A 15678-nucleotide genomic window follows, 5' to 3' on the forward strand; every position below is an offset into this window, starting at 1 on the left:
TAACTTCAGATGTGCGTAGAATCGAAGCGGCGTTAATATTTGCAGAGTTTCCGGAGAGATGTCATACAGATGTTGCAGCAGGTTCCTCCTCCTCTCCTACTCTAAAAAAGGAATGCTTGCACCACCCACGCAACCTAAACAAACACCCTACGCGGGCAGACAGTGAGCGTAATGGACTCAGGGGTGGGGATTTGAGATGAGAGGTCAGTACCTTTCTCTCAGGTGCGGGTGGGGTGTTCTCTCGGTTAAAGAGTGATACATTAGCAGACTTTCACCCCTTTTTTTTAGCAACATGACATCACCACGTAAGACGGAGACCCCTGCTTGTGCAAAAAGGCCCAAACTCAAATGCAAAAATTGTTAAAAAAAAAAAAAAGTGAATGCATTTGTACTTGCATTGCATTAATATTTGCGTGTCTTTGCATTTATGTGGTTCTTTCTGTGATTTTTGAATGTCACTAATGTTTCACGGCTGCAGTCTAATGTGTTTTCTAGTCTTGACTTCTATATTTTGCCATTTGTAGCAGAAATACAATCACCGTCTCCCCCCCCCAGGCATTTCAGTTTGCAAGTTGCAGAGACAGACTACTGAGCCACTCATTGTTTAATTGGCCAGGCTTAAAAGGTGTCCTGCATAAAGCCGCAGAGAGTGCAGCGGGTGTCTGCGTCTCAGGAGTAAGAGCTAAGTTTAGCAAATCCTCTCAGTGTGTTTCTCAATGACAGCACACGTTGGAGAGTCTGCAGAGAAACACACAAACGCACATGCAAAAGCACACAACAGACACACAGGCCCTGTGCATATTTACCCGCGACAGATGAACATGCAGTCCTTTGCAAGCTGTACTGTGCACATGCACGGCTCGGCAATGCATGCAAATGAGGGAAGTTATCGCTCATTGCATTTTGAATGTTTGAATAGTTGTGCCTCTTAACAGAAAATTAAAATATGCACATTTTTAATCAACTTTGCAGACAATAAACATATGGATACTTGAGGCGCATATATATGTGGCTCACTGCGCGGATAATGACTTCCACGTCTTGGAAAATGTTTATCTCCAGGACAGTCAGAGGTCATAGACTTAGAGCTGGCAGAGATTCAGTGACTTAGCAGGATGCAGAATTGCAACTGTAGAGTGGAGGCAGGAGCTCAGCTCTTAAGCACTTTTTTTTGGATTCAAAACTGGCTTTTGAATGAATAATTTTAAGTCTTTAGCATATTAAATATGAACATTTCCTGCAATTTAAACCTAGTTTTCAAATAAAGGGTACAAAACACTGTAGTGACATGGACAGAAATGCAACAAAATCAGGTCAGACTCAAAATGAAGCATGAGTAATATGGCAGAAAATAACAAAAAAACTATAGAAATATGTCTGCTGATGGCTGATGGTCAAATAATTTCTGGTTTTAAGCATGACTAGATCAAGCTGAAGATAATCAGTACATTTAAGAAAACACAGATTTCCGTTGGTTTGTTCATCATCACAGACTCGACATGGCATCTGGATGATTTCTTTATTTAATCAAGAGCAGTCATTATCATCATCGCTTGAATTCTGATGAATGCACCTAACAACATAATGTAACACTCAAAGATCATGAGTACGTGGGTGTGAATCATAGCCAGCTCACTTTGAGTTGTTTGAAGTGGAGGTGGCCCACATACAGAACAATAACATGCACACATAAAAGATACAGTACGGAGCCGGGAAAACAACTCTCACCTCATATGATATTGACACAGATACTCCTGCTCCACCATTTCCACCATCTGTGACATTTATTTACTATTAAGGTCGCTGAAAATCAGCTTTACATGAGATATTAAGAAAAAAAATCTACATGTTTTTCTCTATCCAGTCTCGAAAGTTGGCTATCCTAGTCTGAACTGTGTAAGTCTGTTGGTGGCAGTTCTTTTCCATATAGCTGAAACTCTCCAAACCAAGAAGCTGCCAGCTTGTCCTGGAGGCTTCCTCATTCTCTTCGTGACCCGACAAGACACCACTTGTGGATGAAAACACAGCTGGCACGGCTGTGATGCCTGGAACAACACTGAGACAAGGGCTTTGGAGGCTGGATGGTTTCCTAATGACACACAGTGTATTGTCACTGATCACCGGCGTACGTGCTCCTCCTTGAGCAAATTCTCTTTCACATTGCGCGGCATCACCCAGCTGAACAAGTTTGGTCTGGCTCAGGGGAGTGTGGCGGTTCGGGTGCCTGTAATCGTTTGGTAAAATCCACCTGGCGGTGTAAGCCTCCTGTGCTGTCACCTCTCCTCCTTGCACTTTGGGTAGACACGCCGGCAATGCACGCTCGCTAATCTTGGCCTTGTCTTTCAGCTTGAGCACAGCCACGTCGGAGTCTGGAGCAGAGTAGAAATTTGGATGGACTGAAATGTCTGAAACCTGTTGGTGCAGAAAGAGAAAAGCACTGAATTGAAAAATGGAAGTTAGAATACCTGAGGAAGCCTGATTTTTGTTCACTAAGATCTGCCAAGCTTTGGACTATCTGTCAAGATCAGATAATATGCATGGAAATATGAAAATGCTTTGAATCAAAAACAAATATAGTTGTATCCCGGTAAAGCTTTAAGTGCACAGTTAAATGCCAAAGGATTTCTTCCTGTAGCATTTACGCAGAAAAACCTATCCAAGAGATTATATCTATTTAATGAAGAGTCCTTCCTCAATACTTTATCACTGCATCTGCTGTTTGGTAGAATTTGCAGTCATGGGAAACTTTCGTACACGGCCTGACCTGGAAATAAAAAAAAAGATGTAAAACTATTCCAAGACTTTAATAAGCGTGGGGATTTTGTGATTTGCAGGTGGCAGCCTTTTAACCTTGGCATCTAAATGTCTTGAAGTCTAGATATCAAATATAGAGATGCTAAAAATTATATGACTCCATGGTACTTTGTGGTTTGGACACTTAAAACATTAGCATGGGAGAAGATTACAGTTATCAACAAACTCATAATAACCCTCATAAAAGCAACAATATAAAACATTTGATGGATTTTCTCTGACTACTAGACTGTGTTGTACCCTGAGGTGGTGCAGGCTTTTCAACCGATCCGTGGATGTCTGCACGCCTATGACAACCTTCACTTGTGCTGGGTGAAGGGTCTGCTGCTTGTCCTTGTCCACCACACACTGAGCTGCCACCAGGACGCTACGCTGGGTGAGCAGAGCGCCGCTGCAGGCCAGGTACCAGAATGTGGACTCCTCTGAGGCCCCCTGCTGGATAGACAAGGTTGCTCCATGTGGCCCGTGGGTGCTGGCAGTGTGATCAGGAGGCGAGCGGATATAAATGGCTGCGTGCCACGGCCACTGAGTGTCTGTGAGGTTGTGTAGGCTGAAGGTATCCAGTTTGCCACAAACTGTGGGGAGGTGAGAATCAGAGGAGGAGATATTGTGTTAAAATATGTCATTCAATGACAAACTGGCAGTAAAGAGATATGCACAATATTGCTTAAAAACTTGGTAAATCCAAGGTAAAGCAAAGAAAAAGAGACACGTAAAGCCCTGAACACACAGACACAGGTGTTTCTACTTCTTCTGGCTATAATTAGACTTCCTCTCAGGTTTAGGTTGTTTGGAGCGATGCTGCAATTGAACTAGTACACCATACTTCACTATCCAATATGAATTATAGCTGTACATTATCCCAAACAGGTGCAACAAAACTAATACACGGGTCAGAGAGCTATCAATCAAGACTGCATGTGACCACATAGTTCTGAGACTAATGAGGCAAAATAAGTAAAAAACACACACCTGTGTGAGGAGACAATAAGATGGAGGACTTTTAATTTGACCTTTTGGGAAAGAGTTAGATGAGAAGAATTGTTGAGTCGCTGTAAATATTATAAAGAATACAGTCTAAACTTGCTCTATCTGTGTCATGAGATAACTCGGTGCTGCTTGAATAAAACTAAATTTAAAAAAAATTGAACTGAAGATAAGCTTTAGGCATCGTAACTCTGACTGTTTCTCATTCTTTCCTGTCTTTATGCTCAGATAGGCGCCTGCTGACTGATTGAAAGAGTTTTCTATTCTAGCAAGCCTCATATGGGAGGTTATACAGGGTCAAGCATATGTATTGAGGTCACTGTAGGGATTTTGTTAAATCTTAAATTGTTATGGGGACACTGACTTCCCTCCTTGAGACGCAGAAGCTGTAGGTTTTGCATTTTGGAACGCCGGCGCCAATCTGATCATTACTATGGTAACCGAGGTCAGAGGATAGGGCTGGCTCACTCCCTCGACACAGCAGATAGGCACATCAGCTAGAAACCTCTACAGGTAACAGATAACAATGTCAGAGCAACGTATTTTCTTGTTCGTAGAATGATGACCATTTAGTGATATATATATAGTGTAGTGGCACTATGCTGAGGGCATATGCACGAGCCAGTGAGGACAGCGTCTTCATGCCATGACAAGTGTATTGATAAATTCTCCATTCTCCTTGGCCACGCTTCAATAAACCTTTCAGCATGAGATATCTTGGACTCCTGGGAACTTTTTTTTGTTTCGCTGACTGAACTGATCATTGATGGATAGAATAACCCAAAGTAGGCTTATGTAACTTTTGCTGGACAGCACCACTGTGGTGATGGTAGAACAAAATAAACTTTTTGCTGGACAGCACCACTGTGGTGATGGTAGAACAAAATAAACTTTATATACTCAAGGCACATGAAAACTACTAATAGTTAACCTACAGATCAATATCTACTAACAATGGCTAGCATTAGAATTGAGTAACGGTTATCTGTATATATATATATATAATATAATATATATTATATAGATATTATATATATTATATATGATATATATATAGAGATAAGATATATATATATATATTGCTACTTCTCTCACCTGGTGAGCAGGAAACATGGCGTCCACTCCATCTGCCGCTCTTCATACAGGTGCGGCGGGAGCTTCCTGTGTTGTGGTAGAGCGCCGAGGCACATTTGTACTCGATGCTCGTGTAGACTTGGTGAAAGCCACGTGGAAGCTCCGCGGAGGAGTCCTCCTCCTCATCTTTTTTTGACTGTTTGTCCAACTTAAGTGGGATGAAACCAGCCGACAGCAAATCGTGCATGTTGAACCTGGAGGAGAGTCTTGGGTTCTCTCTGCGGAAAGCAAAAGGAAGTTTGTTTTATCTGCGTTTAAATAACTTCATGTGGGAATACTGTTGCCATTTTTTAATGGCAAACATTGGAAACAGTGTCTTAGTGGCTACCTTGATATCAGGTGTGGCTTCACAACATTTTGTCGCACAAGGTCAGACACTCTGGGCTCCCGACATGCTGTAGAAGTAAATCAAGCAGGCGACTATTAGTGCACAAGAACCACTCTCAAACTCTCAAACTACAAACTATTACAATGAACTAACTTGTGTACTACACATTCATCCCAGTGCTCTACTTGCTTACTTTTTTCACATGCAAGGACATGTAAATGTAAATTTCCCAATGGGGTGTTAGCTAAGCATATAACAAGACTACCTGAAACATTTCGTTCTGTCCTTACAGTAATACAGTAGAAAAATGGGCTATTTTGTGTGTATAACGCTGTGTTCCCAGCCCTAATGTGTTTATCAAACCAACTACCTCTCACACACTTGGGTGGCCTGCTACTCCAGGATCCATTAGTGAAGCAGGTATTCAAGTGGTTTCCACTCAGAATGTAGGACTTCTTGCAGAAAAACTCAATGGTCTTTGCACCACCAGCTGTGTTAGAAGCAGGTCTGTGGTAACCATTAAGCAGTTTGGGTGGAGGGGGACACCGGACTCTGCTTGTCTGGCCTATATGAGAATCTGCTTGAGAGAGAAAAGGAACACCCCCCCTCCTCACCCTCCAATAAATGCATTACATGGCTTACAAACAGCAAAAATGAGGAGCAGAAGCCACCTGGTGAAAATGTACCTTTCACACATGTGGGTACTGTACCACTCCATGTGCCATTAGTCAGACACATCCTCTGCTGGGAGCCGATCAGTGTGAAAGGTGGATGGCACCGGTAGTTTACAGAAACAAGCTCCCCCTCTGGGCCACGTACAGGCTGCAAATATCCATTCACCGGTTCTCCTGGGGGTGCACACCTTGGATTCTTGATGGCTGTGGAGATATTCTCTTATTTTGTTTGTGCTATTGATTGCTGTGGTCCTATTGTGGTATGTAAAATTAGATTTTTGCCTCAAAAGGAATAGCACTAGATGAATTACCCCGTGCAGCATAATTATAGCAACCCCTGATGAGATTGAGAGTGCATAATTTACAGTTTTCTAGACCTAACTTAATTTTGCTAATTATGTTTTTTTTTTTTTTTTTTTTTTCTGAGATTTCCAGAGAGTTCAGACGTGTGTGGGGAGGTTTTGATATGTTGTGGGGAACTGCTGCGCCAGAAAGTGGAAGCACTGTCAAACTGGCACTAAAGCGCAGCCAATAATTGAGCTGACTTTGGTCTGACAAATTTAGCTTGGTATTTTAGATGTTATGAAAGCAAATTATTGAAACTAATTTATAATAATTACTCAGTATTAAAAAGTATTCCTTTAGCCGATATTAAATTCTCTTAACTAAAGATCTTGAGTCTTCCTTGAGTGCCAACAAAGGATAGCTTTCCCAAATGGTGTCCAGTTTTTACTAGCTTGAATCTATATAGTTTCCATATTTTTGTTTGAAATGTTGTCTTTCGTATCGCATTAGTATTACAAAATAGACATAAATCATATGAGCAGGCTACTATTAAATCATTTATGTATGTAGTAAAAAGATTAATGGCCCAAGGACACTGCCCTGGAGGACCCCACAAGTTGTAGGTTTTTTATTGTAGAGCATACTAATAACTCTTTGGTAGATCTTGCAGCGTTTCTTCTCTCAAATAATTAGTTATATACTCAAACCATTTCTGACTAAAATATTGCTAGGAATATAAATATTGCTAGTTAATGTCCGGGAGGGAAAAGACTAGATAAATAGGAGGCAAGTTAGATGCATAATTTGCTTCAAAGAGGGCAAATGGAGAGAGATGACAAATGTGTGTCACCGACTGTCCGTCTCACTTCGTTGCCCACTATAGGAGGCTGCACACACACCAGCAGAATAAAAGATTAATGTCCAGGGTCAAATATGGTGCATGCAAAGAAAAAAAAAACAGGGAAAATAGAGGGAAATCATGCATTCAGGATAAATGTATCTGAAGTCAATACACACAGTGTATCATGAATAAGAATATCAGATTAATAGTTTTTTGGATTCCATCTTGTACAATGCAGACAAAATAAGAGGAACACCATACATCATAATGCAATATATTCCAATAATACTGCTTTGGACTCAGGCACAGCAAAAATCAATGTTAAGCTTTTAAATGGGAGTATTTACTGTGCAGCACTTGTATTTGAGTATTTATTTTATTTTGTCTATCTTGTATCCATATTGTGTGTATTTATGTGTAAGCAGCATTCACATTACTAACAATGGTTATACCTGCCTGAACTCTCCTGATAGGTAAGAACAAATCCATCAAAGTTGTTGTAGCCATCTGAGGTGAACAGGATGTGCAACAGGTTCCCAGAGCTTTTTATTGGAGGAGGCAGCTGATCCCCACAAAACCGCCCAATCACAGGGGAGCTCAGACCGTCGCCGTCACGCACCTCGACATAGTCATAACGACAGTTATGGTCAGACTCTAGACTGAGCACTGAAAACCTGCAGTGAAACCCAAGAGAAGGTGCATTTAATGGATTTTCTTCAATCCAATTCATTAGACTAGATTTCTCTTCAGGGAGCAGAATAGCCTCTGTGCTGTCACCTCAACATCAACGCTGTGCCAGCTGTGCTAATAATAGTAGTATGTTATTTTTTTTTTGACATTCTGTCACTTCTTGCACATAGAGGCAGATGCCAAAAGAGTGTAATTTCTGCACTAGTTTTTAGTCAGTATGTGGGCAATTTTCCAGCATTCTGGCTACGTGCATTTTCTTGTAATGTCCATAACTGTATGCTTCAAGAACATGAACTGACCCAGTGAGACTAATTCCAGATATTCTAAGTTAACCGCAGTGAATAAAATACAGCTGAATTCTTTGGTTGTGTGTTTTGAGATGCCACAGATGCCTCAAACATAGCACAAGGTGAAAGAAGCAGCATCTGTGTAGATCAAATAATCCGCAAAATCAGACCAGTCATTTTAAAAATGGTGTTTTAGACATAACTGTTTATAAGCTCTGAAATAATTGACCCACCTCAGCTCGATCTTCCTACCCCTCTCCACTTGCACTGTCCACTCACATCGGGCGTTTGTTGGGTAACTCTCCAGGGCTATGTGACCCTGAGTCCTCTGAATGACGCCTCCGCATGCTACCCACAAGAGAACTGTAATTACTTTCACTTTGCAAATTCACATTCTCATCAAATCTTTAGTAATGTTTTGTAACGTTTATCACAGTAGCACTGAACATTATAAACTAGACCACTGATGTGTAAAAGGGCAAATAATTTCACCCCCTCCCAAAAAAATATGAGATCCAAACAGCCACTTCAAAAACAATGATAATAAACATCATGCTGATGTTCACACTGGCATGTTTCCAGAGGAACAAAAAAACACATTTCAATTTCAATGATTTCTGTCAGTTCTCGATACTGGAATTCAAAAACACGTCTGTGCAATACTAAGCATTATTAAAATCATGCATTATTTCATTTGAATGCGTCCACTTGGATGTATTCAAACTCTAAACAGGTTATGTAGGACAACAGAAGTGGCTGAACGGCTCCATGCCTTCCCTTGTGCGTGTCAAACTGACAGTAAATGACAGAATAGCATCCAAGTGGTAATTTCCCTCGGGCTTTGGAAAAAATAAAGAATGGAAAAATATAATGAGAGTGAATAACAGGAGTGGCAAGCAGGTAAACTTGTTTGCTTTTCCTCTATAAATAGCATCATGTTAGTGGGGCTTTACCAGTACACATTTGATTTTCTTATTATTATCTGGGAATTATTTGGGAAGGGTACCTGCTGGAGCACAAAGCTTATAATAATGTTTCAAAAAAAAGAAAAGAAAAACGGGATCATAAATCTGATCAATATTTCAATATCTTGTGAACATGATCTACAACTAGAGTATTGTTATTTGTTGTAGCATTGTCGCCACCAAGTGTCCTTATGCTGTATTACATGTTTAGATGCTGCAGTCTGTGAATCCTTTGTTCCATAAATTGTGTATTTGCTCATAGGCATAGATACTAAAGAGATGAATTTGTCGTGATGGAATATGTTTCTTTACCTTACAATTACTAAAAACATTCCTAGCAGTGTTTATATATTTAAAAAAAAAGGTTTATAATGCATGAAGTCATATTGTCAGTTGTTAAGAGCTATGTCAGTCACACAGTGACTCACAGTTGCATTTAAGGCCTTACATGTGATTCTGAACTAGATAATGGTGAGGAGTGAGTAAAAACCCTCCAGCGTTCAGCAAAGAGTTGTATAGATGGTATATAAGAAGACATCAGTACTTGGGCATGATGGAGTGCGGCTGCTCTATTCTTTATAACTGAGTACTTCTGCACTGTGTGATCCATGATTTCCCATGTTAGCAATGGGATATGGGATATTCAGCCTGTATTCCGTGTTGAGATAAGACCCTACAGCAATGCTGCATTCTCACTCACTTTTACAGTCCCCACCACTCCAGCCTTGGCGACACTCTGTACAATACTTTCCATTGACAAAGAAGTCGTCATTGGCTTTCCATGTTCCATTGTGGCACGTTTTGCAGTTCTCAAACAGACTGCAGCCTGGCAAGGACAAAAAAATAAATAAGTTACATAAAAATAATCAAAAACTTTCGCAACTGACCAAAGACTCGGGATATACTGAACATTTCTTGATCCTAAGACTTGGTGTCTGTATATCATCATAAATATCAGCATGATCAGAACTATTTTATTCCTCTGAGAGCAGCAGCTGAAAACTAGGCAGGTAACAATGACAGTGAGACAATATAAGCTGGTTGTACCTGATTAGTACAGATAGAAAAGAACATTTAAAAGTGACAATGAGAGCGTACCTGGGTGAATGATACAGGGGTCACACTGATCAAGAGCATTGCGGCAGCAGGGAACGGTGTAGCCTACCCTGGAGCCTTTTGAGGGACAGCGGCACTGGATCAGTTGGTACTCACAACATGGACGACACATGACACTCCACTGAGAGCTGGGGCAGTCGTCCTCTGTAAAAAGGCGTGGAACCAAAACAAAGGACGATGGTATCAAACTTAATATACACCCATTGAAACATCTGACTTTTCTAAAGGCTTTAAGAAGGTAGATAAGATAAAATAGAAAAGATTACAGTGAAGGAGTTTACATTTATGCATTTCTATCCATAGAAAAATGTACAACTGATTTAGCCCTACAGTACGTTTCTGGTTCTACATGTGGTTATAGAAATGTACTGAGCAGTGGCCAAGGTGCAAATATTTCCCACTAGCATATTTCCCTGTTATCTGATGATGCAGATCATACTTCCTTGTACAACACACATACAACATTTGATGATTGGACAACCTGCTGAGGTGTGAAATCTGTCTTGGCAGGTGATTTTGTGGCAGATGATGCTATCAAGCGCAAGATGGGCTGTGTACTGTTTGGGAGCCAAATCTGAGACCTTAAGCTGCCTGAGCGCTTTGACCCAAAGTGATGCAGCATGTTGATGCAGCATGGGATGCCGAGACGGGTTGAAATATGTTCCAAACCTCACTGAAGATATCAGGGTTTTTTTTATAAACCCCATTTTGAATATAGATATAGTAGGAGTATAGATATATTACAATCCTGTTTGTACAAAAGTTGACATGCTGTATTAAATTTAAATCGGAACTCCACAATTAATTAAACATAGCACAAAGACAACATATCAAATGTTGAAACTGAATTTGTTTTGTTTGCTTTTGAAAAATGATATGTCCTATTTTGGATTTGATGCCAGCAACACGTTTAAACAAAACTTGAGACAGTCTCATGTTTACCACTTTGTGGAATCCTCTACTTGTAACGCTCTACAACACTAGAAACTGCAGAGATTTTGCTGTAATCTTCAAAGCGGGATGTCTTCCCATTCTTTCTTGGTTTCAGCTGCTTCTCTTTGGTCATATTTTACGTTTCATAATTCCCTAAAAAAGACATCATTTGCAGCATTGGTTGTTCCAATACCTGTATATATATTGTTCAGCATTAATAAAAAGCCTACTGTGTTCACAGACAATGTTTTTAGGAAGAATCATATTGGTTTTCAATGCAGTGCCGTCTGATAGCCTGAAGATCATGGTCATCCAGTATGTATTTTTGGTCTTTGGACTTGTCCCTTGTGTACAGAGATTTATTCGGATCCTCTGAATCTTAATGTAGACAAAGAAATCTCGAGATACTTTTTAATTGTACATTAAACTTCCCCATAAAGGTTCAGCTTCTCTGGGATTTTCTTTTGATTCATCTTACTAACATGTTGCCAGTTAACCTCATTAAATATCAGATGTTCCACCAGGTGTTTCACAATTTTTCCAGCCTTCTGTTACCACTGACCCAACTTTTTTTGGAAATAGGGTCGTAGTCTGTATTATGTAATTGTTTTCTCAAACACAATGAACTAACAGCAGAGCAGCTGGAAGTGAACTCAGGGTGTAGCTCACAAGGAGATACAGCCAAATTCATCATCACATGTTTAATTCCATCCATCAATGTATTCTGTGCTAATGTAATGTAAAATCCTCACTACTCTGCCCAATGTCTACAGAAATTGGTAAAGGAAAAGGCTCTATAGCAGCCATGGCAGGAGAGGTTATGTTATTTTTATTTCCGCAAGGCACATAGAGTCTGGAGCCCGAATTGAGAAGTCCCAGCTGCAGAAGTGACTCATCATCATGAAATAACTTTACAGTTAGTCAATTTTCTTATTTCTTGTTTAAAGTTTGTAAGACTTTCACAAAGGAGAGGCTGTGTGATATAAAGACCCTCCAGCACTGCATATAGTGCGAACAACAGTCAATCAAAACTGCAATAAATGTCTTTTACTTACCACGTGGCCAAGCTGTTGCACAAAAAGAGAGATTTAGGAGGAGGTAGTAGAGTTTGGGGTTCAGAAGAGTGGGCATGGGCACTTTCCTTATGAGAAAAGTCAGCATGTTGGCTGCAAACCTCAAAACAATACAAGTTCCCAAGAAGTCCCAAGAAAGTAGCGCAAGCCCAGTGTTATGTACAGATGTTCCTGTCTGCTGAAAAATATGACGTAGCTATGGATGATGATCTCCCATCTGAGCATAATGGACAGAGATCCTTTAACCCATTCCTTCCATGTTATTTTGTGAAAGCATGTATTTGCTTTGTTCAGCTCTAATCAGTGTTAGATCTACAACTGGTTCCTGTTTCTCTGCTGCAGCTAAGAGTCCAGAGTGAGTGCTGACTGCTGAATGGCAACAGGGGAAAAACAGTTGCTGGCAAAGAGAGTGGAAAGTGCATTTGAGGGAATGAAGACATGCTAATGAGGAAAACAGTGAGGAGTGATGAAAGAAGTCCAGTGGAAAAGAAATTTCCATCTGTCAAAGAGAAATGTCAAGGAAACAACAGAAGTGAATCTCTCTGAAGCTGCAAGTTAGATATTAAAAATCATTATTTTTTTTTTCAACATACTTCAAAAGTCTTAAAAAAATAGGCACATCAGCAGGTGTATAAAGCCCGAATGTGTTTACTGACACTTCATCATACACCAGCTGTCATGACAGTTTCACAACTCCTTGGAAGAGAGACAACAGATGTCCTCCCCATGAAATGTTTATGATGTCAGTCTCCATAGATTAGCCAGGAGCAATGAGGCTGACAGGATCGTCACAGCCCATTTCATGACCAAGGTTGCTTTTCCATTACCTAAGATTTTACTTTGAGTGGAGTTTTGATAGCTGTAAGCACACAGGTAGAGACTGGAGTTGAGACATTTTTTCCAACCTCTTCGCCTACACGAGTGAACCCTTTACCTACTGTTACCTGAAGAATGAACTGCCACAAGCAAGGCCTGTTTTATAGCTCATGAAAAGTTGATACAGTGATGATAAAGTTTAATTCTCTCGTTGACATGCCCTGGATCTTGAGCACTGCAGACTTTTCTTTTAAAGCTTCATTTATAGACTTCTGGTCAATAGAGGGCAGAAGATCTTCATAATAGGACTTCTATCAGATATGGTAATGTGTTAGAGTATTACTTTTAGCAGTAACAGTAATATAAAGTATTGCTACATTCCCTGTGCACTATAACAACAAATTACCACTGGGGTGATTGGTTCATTGCCAGTTGTTTTTACTTTGGTTCGCCAATTTAATGATCTGTCCTCGAAAAACACCGTGTAGAGCCAGAGTATTTTTCGGCGGTTCCACTGGATTCTGACACTAGAGACGACGAACACATAGCCAGGACAGAAGAGGCCAATGTAGGTGAGGACTGAGAGGGGCATCATAGAGGCAGCAATACAGTGTAGAGCCAGAATAATTTTCACAGACTCTGTGCATTTATGCTCTATTTGGATGAAACCAGAGTTGGTTATTGTTGGAACAGTGGAAAGACTGACCAAGAGATTCTGTTTCTGTCAACTTTGAATGAAGTGTGTAACAAAACTAAGCGTTAATTCAATTAATCTACACCCCACCTCTTCTGCCAGTTATTTAAGAAGGCATGGACGATCTAATTGAGTGTGCCTGAAAGAGCACACTCTTTAAAACCTCTCGGGCTTATTCTTCGTCTTCCATTTCTTCCGTGTTTTTTCCAGTTCGCTTCTCCTCCCAGAGTTTTTGTCGCACATACACAAAACGGGTATCAAAACGACCGGCTCGGCCGGGAATCGATGGCTATGACTTTTCTAAGAGTTTTGCCAAAAATCACCAAAAACCACGCAAAAAAAAATGAATGGGTGTGTATTGCGAGAATTTTCAAGAGCTACAGTGAGTGAAGAGAAAAAAAATAAATTTGTAAAACTGCGATTGTGGCCACAAATGTCAAGCTACAGAAATCATTTATTGCTAGAAACGTACAGTAGGAAAATTTGTCGTCTCACTCACTTCAACAGATACTTTAACAGACTTTGGTTCTTCAGTTTTTCCAGGTATTTGTGGATCAATGAGACTTCAATAAATGCCTGCTTTAACCAAAATGGAAGGTGACTGATGCTTACATCCTATTTTTTGTCATTTTATTGAAATGCCTTATTGAACTGAATGTATAGATAATGACAGTAATGATGCTGTTACCTTCTTTATTTATTTAAAAATATTAAAAAAAACAAGGGAAGAAAGGAAAAAAACAAGGGAAGAAAGGAAGGAAGGAAAAAAACGACAAGGGAAGAAGGGAAGGAAGGAAAGAAACGACGAAAGGAAGGAAGGAAGTAAGGAAGGAAAAAAACGACAGACAAGAAGGAAGTAAGGAAAAAACAACAAAATGAAGGAAGGAAAAAACGACGAAGGAAGGAAGGAAGGAAGGAAGGAAGGAAGAAAAAAACTACGACAGGAAGGAAGAAAAAAACGACGAAAGGAAGGAGGGAAGGAAGGAAAAAAATTACCGAAGGAAGGAAGGAAGGAAGTAAGGAAAAAACAACAAAATTACGGAAGGAAGGAAGGAAAAAACAACAAAAGGAAGGAGGGAAGGAAGGAAAAAAACTTTGCTTGTTGTATTAATACTGAATTTACTGAGCAGTGTCAGTACTAATGTATGGGGGCGACGGGGCCAGAGTCAGGCACACTCAAAATTTCTTTAGAAATGTTCTCGTTTCTTGTTAGTTATGTTGAATTTACCTACTGACTTATAATTAGCTTTTATAATTACCTTGTAAAATATGATTTGTTCATGGTAGTTAAACAAATCAACCTGCGGCAATATTAAAATAAACACTGAATAATTTTAGTCCGGCAACTCACAAATGATTATTTTGTGAAAGTAATATATACATAGTGTTGTTATAAAATAGGAAACAATGAGCAGATCATTGAGGATGGTGATAACAACTACTGTATGTGTCACATAGCACCTTGGTCCTTAGTGTCTCGTTTCACTGTGTACTGTGTATATGGCTGAAATGACCCACTTGACTTGACTTGAGATTAACAATAGATTTATTCAAGAGTTTTTCTGTTGTGGCATCATTTTGGGAAACTCTAACAGAGTTAACACAGACTGCCAAAATCCTGAATTTAGTATTTGTGCTGTATGTCTACCAACTACAGCAGGGGACGGGAACCTATGGCTCGCGCTTAACTGTGCTGCCGCTTAGCAATTACATTAGCATTTACCATTAGCCATGTTAACTTAGCATGTTAACATTAAGCATGTTACCATTAGCCATTTTAGATTAGCATGTTACCATTAGCATGTTAGCTTTAGCCATGTGTGTCATTTGTACAGACACGTTTCCCATTTCGTGCCAAAACTTACGAAACTGGCCGCCGCCCCGCTCGGTATTCTCCTCTCTCCTCCTTCAGGCAGGCTTGAGGTTGGCCATGCAGACCAGGACCACATCGCTCTTTCAGGCACACTCCATACTCCAATTGCTAAACAATGGCTATGTGCGATGTCTCGATCATTTGCCTGGCGTTTTTTTTTAAAGGTGT

General features: G+C 40.1%; 1 protein-coding gene across 1 annotated transcript; it reads right to left on the reverse strand.

Annotated features, from left to right (window-relative positions):
* Positions 1-1471: 1471 nt before the first annotated feature.
* Positions 1472-12457, reverse strand: pamr1a (peptidase domain containing associated with muscle regeneration 1a). Its single transcript, XM_019273415.2, has 11 exons — positions 12110-12457; positions 10104-10265; positions 9706-9831; positions 8274-8388; positions 7520-7737; positions 5950-6141; positions 5634-5840; positions 5264-5330; positions 4897-5153; positions 3055-3389; positions 1472-2412 (listed from the first exon to the last, which is right to left on the reverse strand). Exons 1-11 carry the CDS (start codon positions 12213-12215, stop codon positions 1843-1845), a joined length of 2355 nt encoding a protein of 784 aa, XP_019128960.1. The 5' UTR covers positions 12216-12457; the 3' UTR covers positions 1472-1842.
* Positions 12458-15678: the final 3221 nt, after the last annotated feature.

This window comes from Larimichthys crocea, chromosome VIII, assembly GCF_000972845.2.
Source record: "Larimichthys crocea isolate SSNF chromosome VIII, L_crocea_2.0, whole genome shotgun sequence".
Taxonomy (NCBI): Eukaryota; Metazoa; Chordata; class Actinopteri; family Sciaenidae; genus Larimichthys; species Larimichthys crocea.